The 15627-nt window shown below is 41.4% G+C and overlaps 2 protein-coding genes across 5 annotated transcripts in view; one reads left to right on the top strand and one right to left on the bottom strand.

Annotated features, from left to right (window-relative positions):
• Positions 1-3015, bottom strand: part of Kif15 (kinesin family member 15) — a 68440-nt gene extending 65425 nt beyond the window's left edge. Inside the window, exon 1 of one of the 2 annotated variants that reach the window (XR_012443269.1) lies at positions 2857-3015. Coding sequence is in view for 1 of the 2 variants with exons in the window: in XM_074060204.1 (XP_073916305.1) it covers positions 2857-2875 (19 nt within the window). In the remaining variant the exon portion in view is untranslated. The remainder of the gene's footprint in view (positions 1-2856) is intronic. The other variant, XM_074060204.1, reaches the window with a different exon arrangement.
• Positions 3016-3069: 54 nt separating this feature from the next.
• On the top strand, positions 3070-13338 carry Kiaa1143 (KIAA1143 ortholog). 3 transcript variants are annotated; one of them, XM_020163820.2, is made up of 4 exons: positions 3070-3244; positions 5627-5771; positions 6626-6836; positions 13142-13338. In XM_020163820.2, the coding sequence occupies exons 1-4, from the start codon at positions 3137-3139 to the stop codon at positions 13179-13181; spliced, it is 504 nt and encodes a 167-aa protein (XP_020019409.1). In that variant the 5' UTR covers positions 3070-3136; the 3' UTR covers positions 13182-13338. The 3 variants fall into 3 exon arrangements, with proteins under 3 accessions (XP_020019409.1, XP_020019408.2, XP_020019410.1); XM_020163819.2 differs by lacking the exon at positions 13142-13338 and adding an exon at positions 9475-10948; XM_020163821.2 differs by lacking the exon at positions 13142-13338 and having other exon boundaries at positions 6626-7171.
• Positions 13339-15627: the final 2289 nt, after the last annotated feature.

Here is a 15627-nt window from a genome sequence, read left to right as displayed (position 1 = left end):
AATCAATTTCTTAAGAGTTATATTTCACTTTCTCATTTTTCCAATTTCAGTCAGTAACCCATGATGCCAACAGAGACAGGCTGTCACTAGAGACAGCCTTCCTGGGTACACGAGTGAAAGTCACATGTGTTCCCACTTCATGCTTGAGGCCTCTGTACTGCTGGGAATGAAAGTAGCACTTTACCTGGAGTGCCAACCAAAGTTAAAGGAGTGAGAAAGTTCCCTTCAGTGTCCCCACCATCGTAAAGGGGATCTCTGAATACTCTTACTCCCATCACTTTTAGAAATGTTCTCAAGTTCAGTTACTAAGCAGAACAGAGCCCTATCATAGTCACATAGGAATATCACTTCCCATTAAATAAGCAGCTATAGGCAGATGCTCTAATTATGTCAAAGACTTGAGTCCAGATTTATTGAACTTGGTTTAAGGTGGAAACAAAAACAAATACTATAGTTGGGCAGAAAGCAGGATGGACATTTCTGTCCAATATTGTACCAATTTGTGTGCTCATACCCCTGAATACTGGAAATACTGGAGGAAAAGAAAAGGACTATTTTAGATGGAGAAAGAATCTAATGAGGTGTTCAGATAATAGTGTGACTGACCTAAAAGGTTAATAAACAACTTATCAAAAAACAATTACAGGCTGAGTGCAATGGCTCATTCCTGTAATCCCAGCTACTCAGGAGGATCACGGTGAGAGGCCAGCCTAGGCAAAAAGTCAGCTAGACCCTATCTCAACAAAATAAGATGGGAGTGGTGGTGCCACTTACTACTCCAGCTACAAGGAAAGCAGAGGTAGATCGCTGTCCAGACCCTGGGGTAAAAAATGTGAGATCCTATCCAAAAAATTAACTAAAGCAAAAAAGGGCAGGGTGTGTGGTTCAAATGGTAGCAAGCCTGCCTAGTAAGCTGGAGGCCCTAAGTTCAAACTCTGCTACCACAAGGAAAAAAAAATTACAATTGACAGAATGACAGAATCATTAACATTGTTGGAAATTTCAAATGTCAAAAGTTCAGTTTCCTCAAGCATCTAACACAGTCCTCTCCTCATTTCATTCCCTGAAATCCCATTGAATCAGCTCATTGTCAGCCTTAAAAAACAATACTCAGCCAGGCACCAGTGACTCATTCTTGTAATCGCAGCTACTCAGACAGCAGAGATCAGAAAGCTTGTGGTTTGAAACCAGCCCAGGAAAATAGTTCACCAGATCCTATCTCAAAAAAGCCCATCACAAAAAAGGGTTGGTGGAGTGGCTCAAGGTATAGGCCCTGAGTTTAACCCCAGTACTGGAAAAAAAAAACAAAACACAAACAAACAAACAAACAAAAAACAAACCCAACTCCAACACTCCTTAGTGGTTTAGGCAACGTAAAAAGTGGTATACACACGGGAATAGCAAATGATTAAGGAATTAGAGAAAACTAAAGAGTTTATGAAAAACAAAAAACGACAAGGCTCTCCTTGGGGGAAAGAGAAAGGTGTGTGGTGGGGAGATAACTAGATGGGTCTCCTTGAGGTGAAAATGGATTGTGAGTGTACAGCAAGCGTCCCTTATCTGCCATTTCTCTTCCCATGGTTTATCAGGTATAAACAGTATTAAATGGAAAATCCAGAAGTAAATAATTCATAAGGTTTTTGTTAGTTGTTGGTGTTTTGTTTTGTTTTGGCAGTACTGGGATTTGAACTTGGGGCCTCGCACTTCCTAGGCAAGCATTGTACCAATTTGAGCCACACCACCAACCCTTTTGCTTTGGTTATTTTTGAGATAGGGTCTGGCTTTATGCTTTGGGCTAGTCTGGACCACAATCCTATTTGTGCTTCCCCACATAGCAAGGGATGACAGGGGCACCATCCCATCTCCACTTCCCAAGTATCTAGGATTACAGACGTAAGTCACCATGCCCGACTCCTAAATTTTTAAACTGAGTGCTGTTCTGAGTAGCATGATGAAATCTCATGCCATCCTGCTCCCTCCAGCCCAGCATGTATCCACACTCTATATGCTACCCTTCCAAGAGTCACTCAACAGCATTAGTATCACAGTGCTTGAGTTCAAGTCATCCTTGTTATCTCACTTCATCTCAATGGGTAGACAGTGTATCTATCACTTCACATTACAAAAGGAAGGATGAGTACAAAAAGATATTTTGAGAAAGGCACATTCACCTAACTATGACTACAGTATATTGTAAAAATTGTTCTACTTTTTAATTAGTTATTGTTAATGTCTTACCATGCCTAATTTATAAATTAAACGTTATCGTAGGTACGTGTGCACAGGGGAAAAAACAGTATACATAGGGTTCTGTACTAAGTACTCTTCGCCTTTGAGGCATTCACTGGGGCGGTGTGCTGTAAAGACAGCGCTGCAACGGGCTTTAAAACTGCCTTATCTGAGGACATGCTCTCCAAAACAGGAAGTGTTCTTCCGGACATAAATCTTTCCCTTGTCTACAAAGTCAGAAACGTGGAAGCATGAAGGAGGTGGTCAGCGCGCGGGCGACCCTCGGGCCAGGATACCCAGAGCGACACCGAGGTGGGAAGAGGCCGTCCACGGGGACCGGGGAAATCACTCAAGACCAAACTCTAGGATCGGGGATCTCGACCCGGCTCATGGCTCACCCCCAGCATCCGAACTGACCCAGGCTCGGAGCAAGCGCCCAAAGCCCAGAAAGAGGGATGGGAGCTGTCCCCGCATCTTGTCTGTGGGGGGACGGAGACGTTCCGAGCCTCCGCGCTGCTCGGACAGCTCCTGCCAGGCACCCTAGTGGAGAACCCGACGGGGAGCCGTCCTTTGACGCCTGCACTCGGGGACGGCGACGGGGTCACGAAGCCGTGGCTCCCGACTTACCTTTGCAGCCTGACGCCATAGCGCCCTCAGCCCCGCACGCGAGACCCACACAGCAAACACCCTCGCCTCCCAGTCGCGCCGCGCGCGGGGATTCGGCTCCCGCAAGATGGCCGCCAATTTAAATTTGGCGCTCCGGTCGGACGCCGACGCCAGCGCGGGTGCCGCCCCCTTGCCCGGCCTCCGCATTTGGGGCGTGGTCAATGTGACGTCATGATTAGGCGCCGGCGCCTCCAGGCGGAAGGGAGCTCATCCTCGGAGCTTGTTTTTACTCTGAGTTGCCATGAGCAAGCGGAACCTGGTGTCCTACGTGCGGCCCGCGGAGCCCGCGTTCCTCTCGCGCTTCAAGGAGCGGGTCGGCTACAGGGAAGGGCCCACCGTGGAGACCAAGGTGAGCCCGAGCGAGTGGCGTTACTTCAGAACCGCTGTCCTCTCGCTTCTGCCTTGACCTGAAGGCCAGGTACTGACAGGTGCCTCCTCTCACTTGCGCCCGTCTTCCAGTTCAGGTGGGCTCGGACCCCAGGCTGGTCGTGTTCAAACTGTTGCAGCCTGTTGCAGCTAGGGACTCTGTCATTGTCTTCAAAATGACCCGATTTAGGTAACGCGCCTGGTCCTTGTAGATAGTTAAGACAGACCGCTTTCCTGTCTCTTTCTCACCTGCTTACCTTAAAACCTGTGAACCAGATGAATGTAGCGTGGTCCCACTTTCCAGCTAAGGAAAGTGAGGCCACTCTAAAAGGAAAGAAAGGGACGAAAGCGTGCCTTTCTCACAGGCTGGGATTTCTAAGAATGCTGTGGCGAGAAAGAGGGAGGTTGGAGGTCACGCATGGGCGTTAGGCAAGGTGGCTGGGAAGGAGGATAAGGGGAGGTATTAGTGGGAAGGTCATCCGGGCTGAGCAGCTTTGCGTGTTTTCTCTGGCTCTCTTCTCGAAGGTAGCCGTGTTTGCATTGTTCCCGTGTTTCACGACATTCCAGTACACTATCAAATAAACAGTGTTCTAAGATTCGCCTCTGGAATGTCTTTGGAAGAACATCCTGGGTCAGAAAGAGTTTCTGCTGTTTTCCAGGCCTTGTGCCTCTAGACACAGAGATGAAACATGGTTAACTCTCTCAAAGAAGCTTGCCTAATGAAGACAAATAGAAAAAAACGTTGAAAACACAGTTTGAAACTTGCTACCTATGAGCTATGCATAGTGTACGAAAGAAACGGGGGTGACATTGGGTCTGACACCGGTGGCTGGTGAGGTTTGTGAACAACCTTTTTAAAGTTAGGGAGCCTCTTTGCAGGTTTTTGCCCAAGGTCCTTAATTGTCACAATGGTAAGACAATTTAGCAGAGCTTTTTTGAACAAGCAAGCAGAAAGCAAAGACACACTCTGATAGAGTGTGGGTGTCCCAAGGGAGACATACTGAGCTGTCTTGATATCAAGGGTACTTATGATAAAAAAAGGTAGGGTAGAGGATTTGACCTTAATTTGCCCTGGGATGCATGCTCCCCTTTGTTCTGGACACCTGGTGTATTCTATCATTCTTGCTGTTACACCGTCTTACCAGCAGTTGACCCCAGAGATTTTAAGATTGGTCTGTTTACTAAATTTTGGGACATAATGACATAGATGCTTAAGCATCCTTTAAACAAAGGATGGATCTGTCAGATGCTTCCTTTAGGATAGGTGTCATTCCTTGAGGTAAATAATTTTCTTTGCAAACCCTTTTGTAATCAAAATAGTCATCTTCTCAAGTGTTTTTTAATTGGGATCTAGAGTTTGAGGCCAGCCTGGATAAAGTTAGGGATACCCTATCTCAAAAACAAAATTGCAAAAGGTCTGGGAATGTGGTTCAAGGGGTAAAGCACTTTCCTAGCAAACAGGAGACCCTGTGTTTCAGTCCCAGTCCCAAAAATAAATAAATGAATAAATGTAAATTTTAGGGTGCAGCTTTATTGTATTTGGCAGTGTTCACAAATATGAATCAACTGGCAAAATGCTACATTTGTTACAGATGTAATGTGAGTATATGACAAGTCACAGAAAAATATGCAGTATTGTTTGCATACAAAATCTTTAATGACTACACATTTGTCATTGGAAAACAGCTTCACTGAACTGAAGTTGTTAGACAGGATAGGGGTGAGTAGAGATGGGAAAAAATGTTTTACTTGGTTGGACACTGGTGGCTCACGCCTATAATCTTAGCTTCTTTGGGAGAACTGGGGTTCAAGGCCAGCCGAGGCAAATAGTTCACAAGACCCCATCTCCAAAAATGACCAGAACAAAAATGACTGGCGTCACTTTTGACTCCAGTCAAAAACTACTGGAGGCTCAAATAGTAGAGTGCCTACTTTGCAAGTGTGAGGCCTTGAGCTCAACTCCTAGTACCACCACCAACAAAAAGTTTTCTACATGCTGCTTTCAGTACTTTGATGATGTTTATGTTTTGTTCAACTCTGAGAATAGATGGAGTATTGTAGGAGCAAAGGGAATCGACGTCATTTGGCTCTGTGCTAAGTGGGCTAGGAATAATAGCATTACCAAAGCAGAGGGCCTTTGACACAACTAACTGCATATTGGGGATCTGCTAAGATAGAAATGAATCCCACTGGACAGGGACCCCAGAATCCCTGGCAGGTAGACCACATTTCCTGATGTGGCAAGATTAGGCTCTTTGGAGTTAAAGTTACTATTCTTACTTTAATAATTACAGTTGCTCACTGAGGCAGTAGTTATATGTGGTTCAAGTCAACAACCTACACCAAGTGTTTGCATTTTCTCTAGAGAATCCAGTCTCAGCTCCCAGATGAAGACGGTGATCACAGTGACAAAGAAGATGAACAGCCCCAAGTAGTAGTTTTAAAAAAGGGTGACCTGACAGCTGAAGAAGTCATGAAAATTAAAGCAGAAATAAAGGCTGCCAAAGCAGGTATGTCTGAAAGTAATCTGTTTTTTTCTAACAATTTAAGGAATATATCTCATATAGTAGTATGGATTATTTGAAGGAGCTGGTCCTTGGTTCAGACCTTGGTTTTGACACCAGAAGTGGAACTTTTTAGCAAGTTATTTTACCTCTGAGCCTCAGTGTCCTAACTACTACTACTACTACTGTATTGTTTTGTTTGAGGATTAACTGCAAGTTTAAGTAAAATTATTTTAAAAAACAGGTGGTTAGATTTACAAACCAGTCAACAAAAGCCTATGTAATTAGTGCCTGAAGTGTGGTATGCTATGTATTTTTATTATGCCTAAACATGCATTACATTGTGTTAGGGGAATATGCTATAGTTCCAAACACTTTTTAAAATATAAAACAATGTAACTTGATGCGGGGATGGGGGTGGCAGCTCAGTGGTACAGCACTTGCCTAACATGCTTGAGAAACTGGATTTGAGCCCCACCACTGCTCCCCTTCTCCTTCCTCCGCTAAATACAACCCGGTTGTAGTTAACTGGGGACAAACAGTATTATGGAATGCTTCAGTGAGGTGGGGGTGGTGGGTTTTTTTTTGTTTTTTTTTTTTTCCCAGTACTGGGGATTGAACCCAGGGCCTTGTGCTTCTAACCAAGTGTACTATCCCTTGAGTTATGCCCCAGCCATTCAACAAGCTTTTATCCAGTGACTGCATATCTCATGAGGTATACAGCTAAAATCTATAGAGAAGACCGTACTGGATTTACTCAAGGACATCTTTAAATATAATAGATTTTCTTGATATTTAACTCTCTTGTAATGGCAAAATAATGAGGAGGGGAAAATTCTTTAACTTTGTTTTTATTACAGATGAAGAACCAGCTCCAGCTGATGGGAGAATCATGTACAGAAAACCAGTTAAGCGCCCCTCAGATGAAAAATATTCAGGTTTAATGGCAAGTTCAAAAAAGAAGAAAGCAAATGAAGATGAAGTAAATAAGCAGGACTCAGTTAAAAAGAACTTGCAAAAGCAAATAAAAAACAGTAGCCTTCTTTCTTTTGGCAATGAAGATGAAAATGAGTAAGTGTAACATTTTGGACTTAGTCTCCAAAGAAAGTATATGAAGTATTTTTTAAAATAACGTTTTTCCTGTGTTTTTAAAAATAACATTCTTTCTTTATACTACAAATTCATTAAATAATATTTAGAAAATACAGGAAAAATTTTAATAAGAATGATGTCTATCCATCAGGACCTTTCTGATAGAAATGCTCACTCTGTAGAAGTTAACTACTATTAACATTTTGTTGTTTCCTGTGTGTGGGTATATATGTAATTTTTGTGTGTGTGTGTGGTGCTGGGGTTTAAACTCAGGGCCCAGCTGTAAATTAAAATTTTAAGCAAAATTGACATTATATTATATATGTTCTCTGTCTTGCTTCTTACTTGACATTTCATTGTAAGCATTTTTACAGATGAGTAAATTTAAGAACCTGATATTAATAACTTCAGAGAATTTTGTAATTAAACAGATCCCCCCAGCCATCTGCCAGTGGCTTACAACTGTAATCCTAGCTACTCAGGAGGCAGAGATCAGGAGGATAGCAGTTCAAAGCCAGCCCTAGCAAATACTTTGCAAGACCCTATCTCAAAAATACCCAACACATACAAAAAAAAAAAAAAAAAAAAAAAGCGGGAGGTGGGGAGGGGCGAGGCCCTGACTTCAAAACCCAGTACTGCCAAAAACAAAAACCCCCAAAACCATGAGACCCCTTATTGTAGCTTCCTCATTAGCAGAACCCCACTTTGGGTAAAGGAGATGGTAATGTGCCTTATTATAAATACCTCCCAGCTAAAGATGGTCATATGACTCCACTCTGGAGAGTTAAGAGATGCAGGTGGAAGCCTGCTTAATAAAGTTGCTGGATCTTGATGCAAAAGGACAGACCTGGCAAGCATGAGTCTTTTCCCTGCTTGGTGTACAGATGTGAAACCTTCAGTAACAGAGCATTTCTTTGTGGTGTGATCAGGAAGGCAGTCCCTGGAAGCCCAGAATGAACTAACCTACCTACTTTCTCAAGGAAAGAGTCTTTGGGAAAGAGTCTTTTGGGGCTGACCTGTTCCCCCTCACTTTTAGCCCCTATCTTGGGATTCCCACTGGAGAATGAGGGGAATCAATTACAGCATGGGGAGCTGACCTTCCCCTGCTGCACAGGTTCCATTCCTGTGATCCTACCTGTGATGCTGTGGTCAGACAGACCCATCCTCCAATATCTCCTTCTTTGAATCCTTGCTTCTTCCTTGTGGTTTGGATATGAAATACCTCCCCAAAAGGCTCGGGTGTTGAAAGTTTGATTCCTAGCTGGTGGATCCAGTCATTGGAGTGATTTGCTTATGAGGAGTCTGACCTAAGCAATGAATTAATCCTTTGATGGGGCCCAGAAACAATGGAGCCCACTGACCACAGACTAAACCCTCTGAAACCATGAGCCAGAAATCAATCTTTTCAATAAATTGTTTCTATCAGGTATTTGTCATAGTGACAAACAACTGTCTAGCCTTACTTCCTAGGGACCTGTACCTATGCACCAGCTGTGTTCCATTCTGTAGACATCAGATTGTCCCATATGTTGAATTCCTTAACCAACTGATACCTGCTACAGGGACTCAAAAGCTAAAAAGGATGACCTGGGGTTGCTTTTGCCACCCTGACTCCTTCAAGTCCACAGGGCCCTCTTACAATAGAGATGAGAGTGGAGGCAGTCAGCATATGTAGGCCTCTCCCAAACCAGTTCACAAGCAACCTGTCCTTCAAATCCGAACAAGGTTGCTTACATGTTGTGTGGGCTTGCAAAACTTGCTGAATCCCAGTTACTAAGCCTTAGATCCTTAACAGTAAAATCAGGGCAATAATTCCCATTTTACCTGGTGTTTGAAAAGTATGCAAAAGTTAACACACAAATCACTCAATAAATCAGTTTATAAGTGTTACTGCTTCCACTGAACACATGCTTGCCTTTAGGCTTCTTGTGACTTCTTGAAGTTCTGAAGCAAATGGAATCAGGACCTACCAGAGTCAACTTTTAGTCAAAATCCCAAAAATGAACCAGGAGCAGGAGCTAGGAGGATTGAAGTTAAAGACTAGTTCTGGCAAAGTTAACACAAGACCCTATCTGAAAAACAAAGCAAAAAGACTGGGGACATTGCTTAAGTGATAGAACATAAGCTTGCAGCCCTGAGTTCAGTCTCCAGTACAGAAGGAAAAAAATCCCAGGAAACTTTATGCAATGTGAAAGTATGCTGTCTTCATTTTGCATGTCAGGCTGCTTAAAACACAGCTGTACACTTCTCCCTAAAAAAGGAATTAACAGAAAAGATCTATTATGTGTTCCATCCAGTTCCATGAATCAATGCAGAACCCTCCTAAAGCTTAGATTCTAGACTACTGGAATAAAGGGAGCATAGGCCCAGCTTGCATACCAGTTTGTCTATTTTAAAGTCATAGAATGAAAGGGTGTTTCTCCATGGGCCATGACATAATGGTATGAGAAGGAAGCTGAATTTCTATGCCTAGAACTATGGGTCCAGATTCAAAGCTTCTCTTTTAAGAGACTCAGCCAGTGCAGGTAAAAAAGAGCCCCAGGGCAGAAAGCAGAACATCTTTTCAGCTCTGCCATATCCTGGCATGTAACATCCAGCACATTCCTTCTCTCTCTAGGCATCTGAGAGGACTTTCAGTGCTGCGAGGGGAGGAAATGTAAAGAAAACCATTTGCTGAAGAAGCCTGAAGGCAGGACACAGCTTGCTTCTTATCTCTTGTGTTTCAGAGAATCTGTGAATTTAGGCCAACTGCAGGGGAGAACACAGACACCTAAGCCACCCAGGACAGGGATACTGATGGATGATGACCAACCCTAGGATGCAGGACTTGCAGTAGTAAAACTGGGCCTGTCCAAGGAAAATCCTACACTGATTTTTCTTGTAGGTTTCTGGGTTACTAGTCCCTCCTCCAAGTGGTTTCCCCCAAATAAATGCTTAAGGTGGTACACTCTGCTTCAGGCACTATTTGGTTCCCAGGGGCTTGTGGTCTACTGGAGGAAACCAATCAAATTACTACACATTGGGTTGGATGTTGGAATGGATGTGTACAAGGGGTTCTTGCATCCCTCATTTGTGCCATCTCTTCTGATTTGGGATGGGAATCTTTATTTAAAAATGAGTATATCTGCATATTTGTTGTATTCAGGTTATAAGTAGTGTTCTGATGTGAGTTTTTTGTTTGGTGAGTTTTTTGTTCTGTTTTTTAAACTATCAGTGCTCATCTTTATCCAAACCTGGGATGGAACCAGGTATGCTTTTCTATTTTTTTTTTAAACATTAGTAAATACAGGTTTCATTTTGGTTCTTTTGGATTTTTTAATAATTATTTTCTTTTGGTTTGTTGAGAGAGGATCTCGCTATATAGCCCAGGCTGACCTAGAACTCACGATCCTTCTGTGTTAGTCTCTTAAGTACTGGGATTACATGTCTGCACGACCACATCCAGCCTTTTATGTGTTTTAACAATATGTCTATTTTTTAAGAAATAATAATCATCACACCCTATGCAAATAACAGCCCCTTAATACCATCTTTTACTGGTCCATATTCAAATTTTCCCAGCTGTCTCAAAAATATCTTTTTACAGTGGGTTGAATTCTACTCAGGGGCAGGGTTTTTTTGTTTTGTTTTTTGTTTTTGTTTTTGGCAGTGGTGGGGTTTGAATTTAGGGCCTCACACTTGCTAGGCAGGAACTCTACCACTTGAGCCATTTTGGTTGGGTTTTTCATTTGTTTGTTTTTTGCAGTATTGGAGGTTAAACTCAGGATCTTGCACTTGCTAGTTAGGCACTCTACCACTTGAGCCATGCATCCAGCCCTTTTTGCATTAATTATTTTTGAGATAGTTTCTCACTTTATGCCTGGGATGGCCAGGACCTTCTATTTGTGCTTTCCTACACAGCTGGGATGACAGGGGCATGCCACATGCACAGTCATTGGTTGAGATGGGGGTCTTGTGCACTTTTTGCTACAGTTGGCCTTGAACTGTGATCCTCCCGATCTTTGCCTCCCATGTAGCTTGGATTACAGGTTTGAGATTCCACACCTGGTTGTTTCTTAAATTTTCTTAAATACAAATTTCTTAAAATAAAAAATTTCATTGAAGAAACTGAGTCATTTATTCTATGCTATCTTCCACATTCTCTGGACTTGGCTGATTATAGTCTTGTGGCATTAACAGTGGTGTTTCTCAAGCTTGATTGTGCACACAAATCACCTAGTGAGTTTGTTAAACTGTAGATCCTGACTTGGTAAGCCTGTGATGGGGCCTGAGAAAGTGCATCTCTATCAAGCCTTCAAGTAATACTGATGCTACAGGAGTCCAGGATCACTGAGCATTTAGCATGTCCTCTGTCCTCCAAATGTCCTGAACACTGGCGTGAGATCCTGAGACTTGTTGAAATTCAGGTTCTGGGCTGTGGTTCAGGACTACTTGCTAGGGATAGCTACGTACTTCTTACTACTTCAAATCAGAAGGCACATGATATCTGATCGTCTCACTTGGTCAATGGTAAAATGGATAGGTTTGGGGTGTTGTCAGCTTGATCCATTCCTTTAAAGTTTCAACCTTTAACATAGTAGTTGGACATCGACTTTTTTTTTTAAAGCTCCCTATGTGATTCTAATGTATAAATAGGGTTGAGAACCACAGTACCTTATGCTCAGGTCACCTCTGCATGATCAAATCAAAATCTCTGGTGATGGAACCAGTAGTTGTGATTTCAATGTGTGGCTAAGGTTGTAAATCACTGCGTTATACCCTAGGGCACTCTTAGTACTAAGAGGAAAGATGCTCTCTGCTAAGCAAGAGGCAAGCCAAAGGGTAGGCAGAGAAGCAACTACCCAGGAAATTTCATGAGTACTGGACATGATAATGTACAATATTTTTGTAGCCCCCAAACTGGTAAAACTTTATTAAATGTGTCAGTAAGGATTTAGTTGGTTTTGGAAATTAAAGGAAGGGCTGAGGTCCTAGCTCAAGGTTGGAATTGGAGGGAGAAAGAAGAGCCTCCTGAAGTTGATAACATTGATGGTGGCAGCACTTACATGATGGTGGTGCTTATAGCATTTCTAAAGCTCATTCTCAAAAACAAAAACAAAACTGTCTTCTTTAATTTGGAACATCTTGTGCCAAAAAGGAAGGAGGTGCTCAAAAAATGATGGAGAAATGTTAAGAGAATATAGGAGGCAACTTTTAGAAGTTACCAATGGCAAAATGGAGGACAATTTGAACAAGAAAATAATGATAGTATTTATGGCCCATAAGATAAAATTCATATTGATATAAATAATAAAATTAAATAAATGGAGAAGAGATGTGTCTTACAGTTAAATTCTAATTAATAAAGGTAGGAGGAATGATGGAAATAGAAAAATTGCCATTTGGCAAATTCCATAGAAAAAAATTGTAGTGAGCTGAATATTACCCTCCAAAGATACCTGGTATTAATCCCTGGAACCTGTAAATGTTAATTAATATGGTAGGAATCCTCAGACCTAGGGGATGACAACAGGACATGAATGCCAATACAGACTTCAGGGCTTGTCTGGGGGGTAAGTGTCAGTGCAAAGATGCCAACTCTAGGGCTTGGGGCAAAGCTCAAGTAGAGCACTTGCCTAGCAAGCATGATGAGGCCCATTACGGCAAAAAAAAAAAAAAAAAAAAAAAAGCCAACTTACCTCTCTTCTCAGGATGTCCTTTATTCTGAGATTATATCTCCTTCAGTTTCTTTTATACTTTATTACTTAATGGTTACAATGTATGGGAGTTTAATTTGCTACTTGTCAAAAGAAAAATTCAAAAGCTCTATATTGGCTCCAAAAATATTTTTAAATTTACTGAGAAATCCAAACATCAAGGCCAGTGCTATCCAGCAGAACATTTCACAACAATGGATATGTTTTAGAGTTTTGTTGTTCCTAGCCACACGTGGCTACTCAGAACTTCAAATGTGGCTAGAGTAACTAAGGAATCCAATTTTTAAATTAACCTACATTTAAACAGTCACAACTGGGTAGTAACTATTGTGTTAATGCAGTTCTAAGTACAAGTCAGAGAGACAGTGTTTTTAAAAAAAATCCTTAAGATTCCTGCAGCTTCTGAGGGATACTCTCCCACTTTGTAAATCAGAAGTGTTCCCAAGTTTGACATGAAACTGTACAACACATAATGGCCTCTGGCTGCATGGCATGACTTGAGATAACCAGGACCAGACAATCATAGTGGGAAGCAAGACACCTATTATCTGAGTTTCCTGATACCTGTTTCTGTGGCTCTTTCCCCAGGCCTGGGCCCTCTCTCTCCTCTCTGTTCCTTACTTTTTGAGCCTCATAATGCTATGGGAACAATCTTAGGATTGACATCTCTCATCAACCTACTGCTTCTCCCAAGTCATGTGTGGGGTCATTCAGGCAGAAGACAGAGTCATCTGACTAGGCCTGAGGTGAGGAATCCACCCCGTTGGTCCAACAATCATTCTTTTAGTAAGCATATACTCACTTTCATTAATTTAGCAATTTTATGAAATTTTCTGTTTATACTTTTTAAAAAATCCTGTCCAATAAGTCTCTGCCTACCTAATTATCTCAAATATTTTTCTAACATTTCTGTAAGTTTTACGGTTCTATGCATAGATTCATGACCCATCTCAAATTTACTTACTTATTATTTATTTACTTACTTTGGTATTACCGGGGTTTGAACTCAGGGTCTCATGCTTGCTAGGCAGGCACTCTATGTGTTGAGCCACTCCATCAGCCCTTTATTGTGTTGGATATTTTTGAGATAGAGTCTCACTTTTTTTCTTTTCTTTTCTTTTCTTTTTGTGCCTAGGCAGGCTTCAAATCATGATCCTTCTAATGTCTGCATCCTGAGCCACAGGCACCTGGCTCAAATTTATTTTGTGTGTGTATGTTTTTTTTGTTGTTTGTTTGTTTGTTTAATACAGAGATCCTGGGATATTCCTGTCATTTCCATTTTGTAAAAACGGGCAAGATTGAGCACATTATCTACAACCATACTTCTAGGGCTCCCACTCCAGTCTCATTATGGCAAACCTACACTTTTTTTTTCAGTGCTGGGAATTGAACCCAGAGATATGGTGCATGTTAGGTAAGTGTTCTACCACTGAGCTACATGCATTCCCAGACCCTGCACTTTCTAGTACATGCTATGGTGCTTTCATTAAGACCTGGATATTTTTAAAACACCACTTTTACTACACTGAAATGACAATCCTAGAAAATAGAAACTATCTACATGTTTTTAAAAACCAATAAATTGCCTAATTCAATGTAAAGGAAAACTGAAAATAAAGTAATTCATAATAAGACCACATGTATTTCAGTATGTGAAGACAGGGCAGACAGATGCTTATATGCACAATCACCATTGTGACAACTATATTACAGAGAGTCAGGTTGTTGTTGGTTACTTATAACACAGGTGGAAGTTCTGTCAGTAATGTGGGTAGTTTGGAAGATTAACAGGCAACTATTAAACAATTGTTTATGTGTTTTGTTTCTTGTGATATGCTCTCTGCCCCCCCCCTTTATTTTTGGTATTGGGGATTAAACCCAAGGGTTTGCACATGCTAAGTAGGTGCTTTACCACTAGGCAACACTCTCAGCCTTTTGTGATATGTTGCAAGTGATCACGCCTCTCAAACATTGGTAGTGGGATGATTAAATGATTCATTCTTTATAGAAGGCCATAATGGCTATCAAAACTACCAAGACACACACTTCTTTTAACCAGCAATTCCACTTCTGAGAATTATCCTACAAATATTTTGCACATGTGCCAAAAGACATAGGTGTTATATGTGCAGTGTTGCTTATAATAGAAAAATTAAAGAAAGCTATTAAATGGACATCAATAGGAAGCTAATTAAATGAATAATGGTCTATTCAGACATTGGGTAGGGGTGGGGTATATATCTTTACTGATGTAGAACAGTCTCCAAGATTTAAGTGAAAAAGCAAAATAGATGACTATGTCTATTATATCTACCAGTTGTTTTTTAAAGAGGAAATCAAGCCACAGACTGGGAGAAAATATTTGTAAATGGCCTATCTCATACAAAACTTTGCATATTTTACTCAATGTACAACAAAGTCTTAAAACTCAACATAAGAAAACAAACATCCTAACTTACAGATGGGTAAAAGACCTGAATAAACACCAAAGAAGATGCACAGGTAGGTGTGATGGTATGCAACTGTAACTGCAGCATTCAGGAGGTGGAGAAGGATTACAAATTTCAGGTCAGTCTGGGCAACACAGGGAGACTCTACCTCAGAAACAAAAGATGTTATGCAACTGACAAGCATATGAAAAGATGCTCAACATGTCATGAAGAAAGTGGTGTGTACATACCATAGTCTATATGGTAACTACATACCATACAGAATGGCTGAAATCCAAGTCACTGACACCACCACATACTAGCAATGATGTGTAGCACCAGGAACTCCGGTCAGTAGGAATGTGAAAGGATACAGCCATTTGTTTACAAAACTAAACATACTCTTATCATTCTAAACAACGGTCACACTCCTTGGTTACTTACCAAAATTACTCGAAAATCTACATCCACTAAAAATTTGAAAGCTTATTAGCAGCTTTATTCATAATTGACAAAACATAGAAGCAACCAAGATGTCTTTCAGTAGGTGAACAGATAAATAAACCATGGTATGTCTAGATAATGAAATATTATTCAGCACTAAAAAGAAATGAGCTATCAGCCTGGCATGCCTGTAAGCCCAGC

Source organism: Castor canadensis, chromosome 17 (genome assembly GCF_047511655.1).
Source record: "Castor canadensis chromosome 17, mCasCan1.hap1v2, whole genome shotgun sequence".
Lineage (NCBI taxonomy): Eukaryota > Metazoa > Chordata > Mammalia > Rodentia > Castoridae > Castor > Castor canadensis.
Note: the sequence above shows the minus strand (reverse complement) of the source record. Positions and strands in the feature narration are given on the sequence as shown.

Excerpts from the sequence above, each read along its gene's own strand:
- Kiaa1143 (XM_020163819.2), top strand. The coding sequence starts at position 3,137 with ATGAGCAAGCGGAACCTGGTGTCCTACGTGCGGCCCGCGGAGCCCGCG. Across the intron at positions 3,245-5,626 it reads GGCCCACCGTGGAGACCAAG|AGAATCCAGTCTCAGCTCCC; the intron begins GTGAGCCCGAGC and ends CATTTTCTCTAG. Across the intron at positions 6,837-9,474 it reads GGCAATGAAGATGAAAATGA|GCATCTGAGAGGACTTTCAG; the intron begins GTAAGTGTAACA and ends TTCTCTCTCTAG.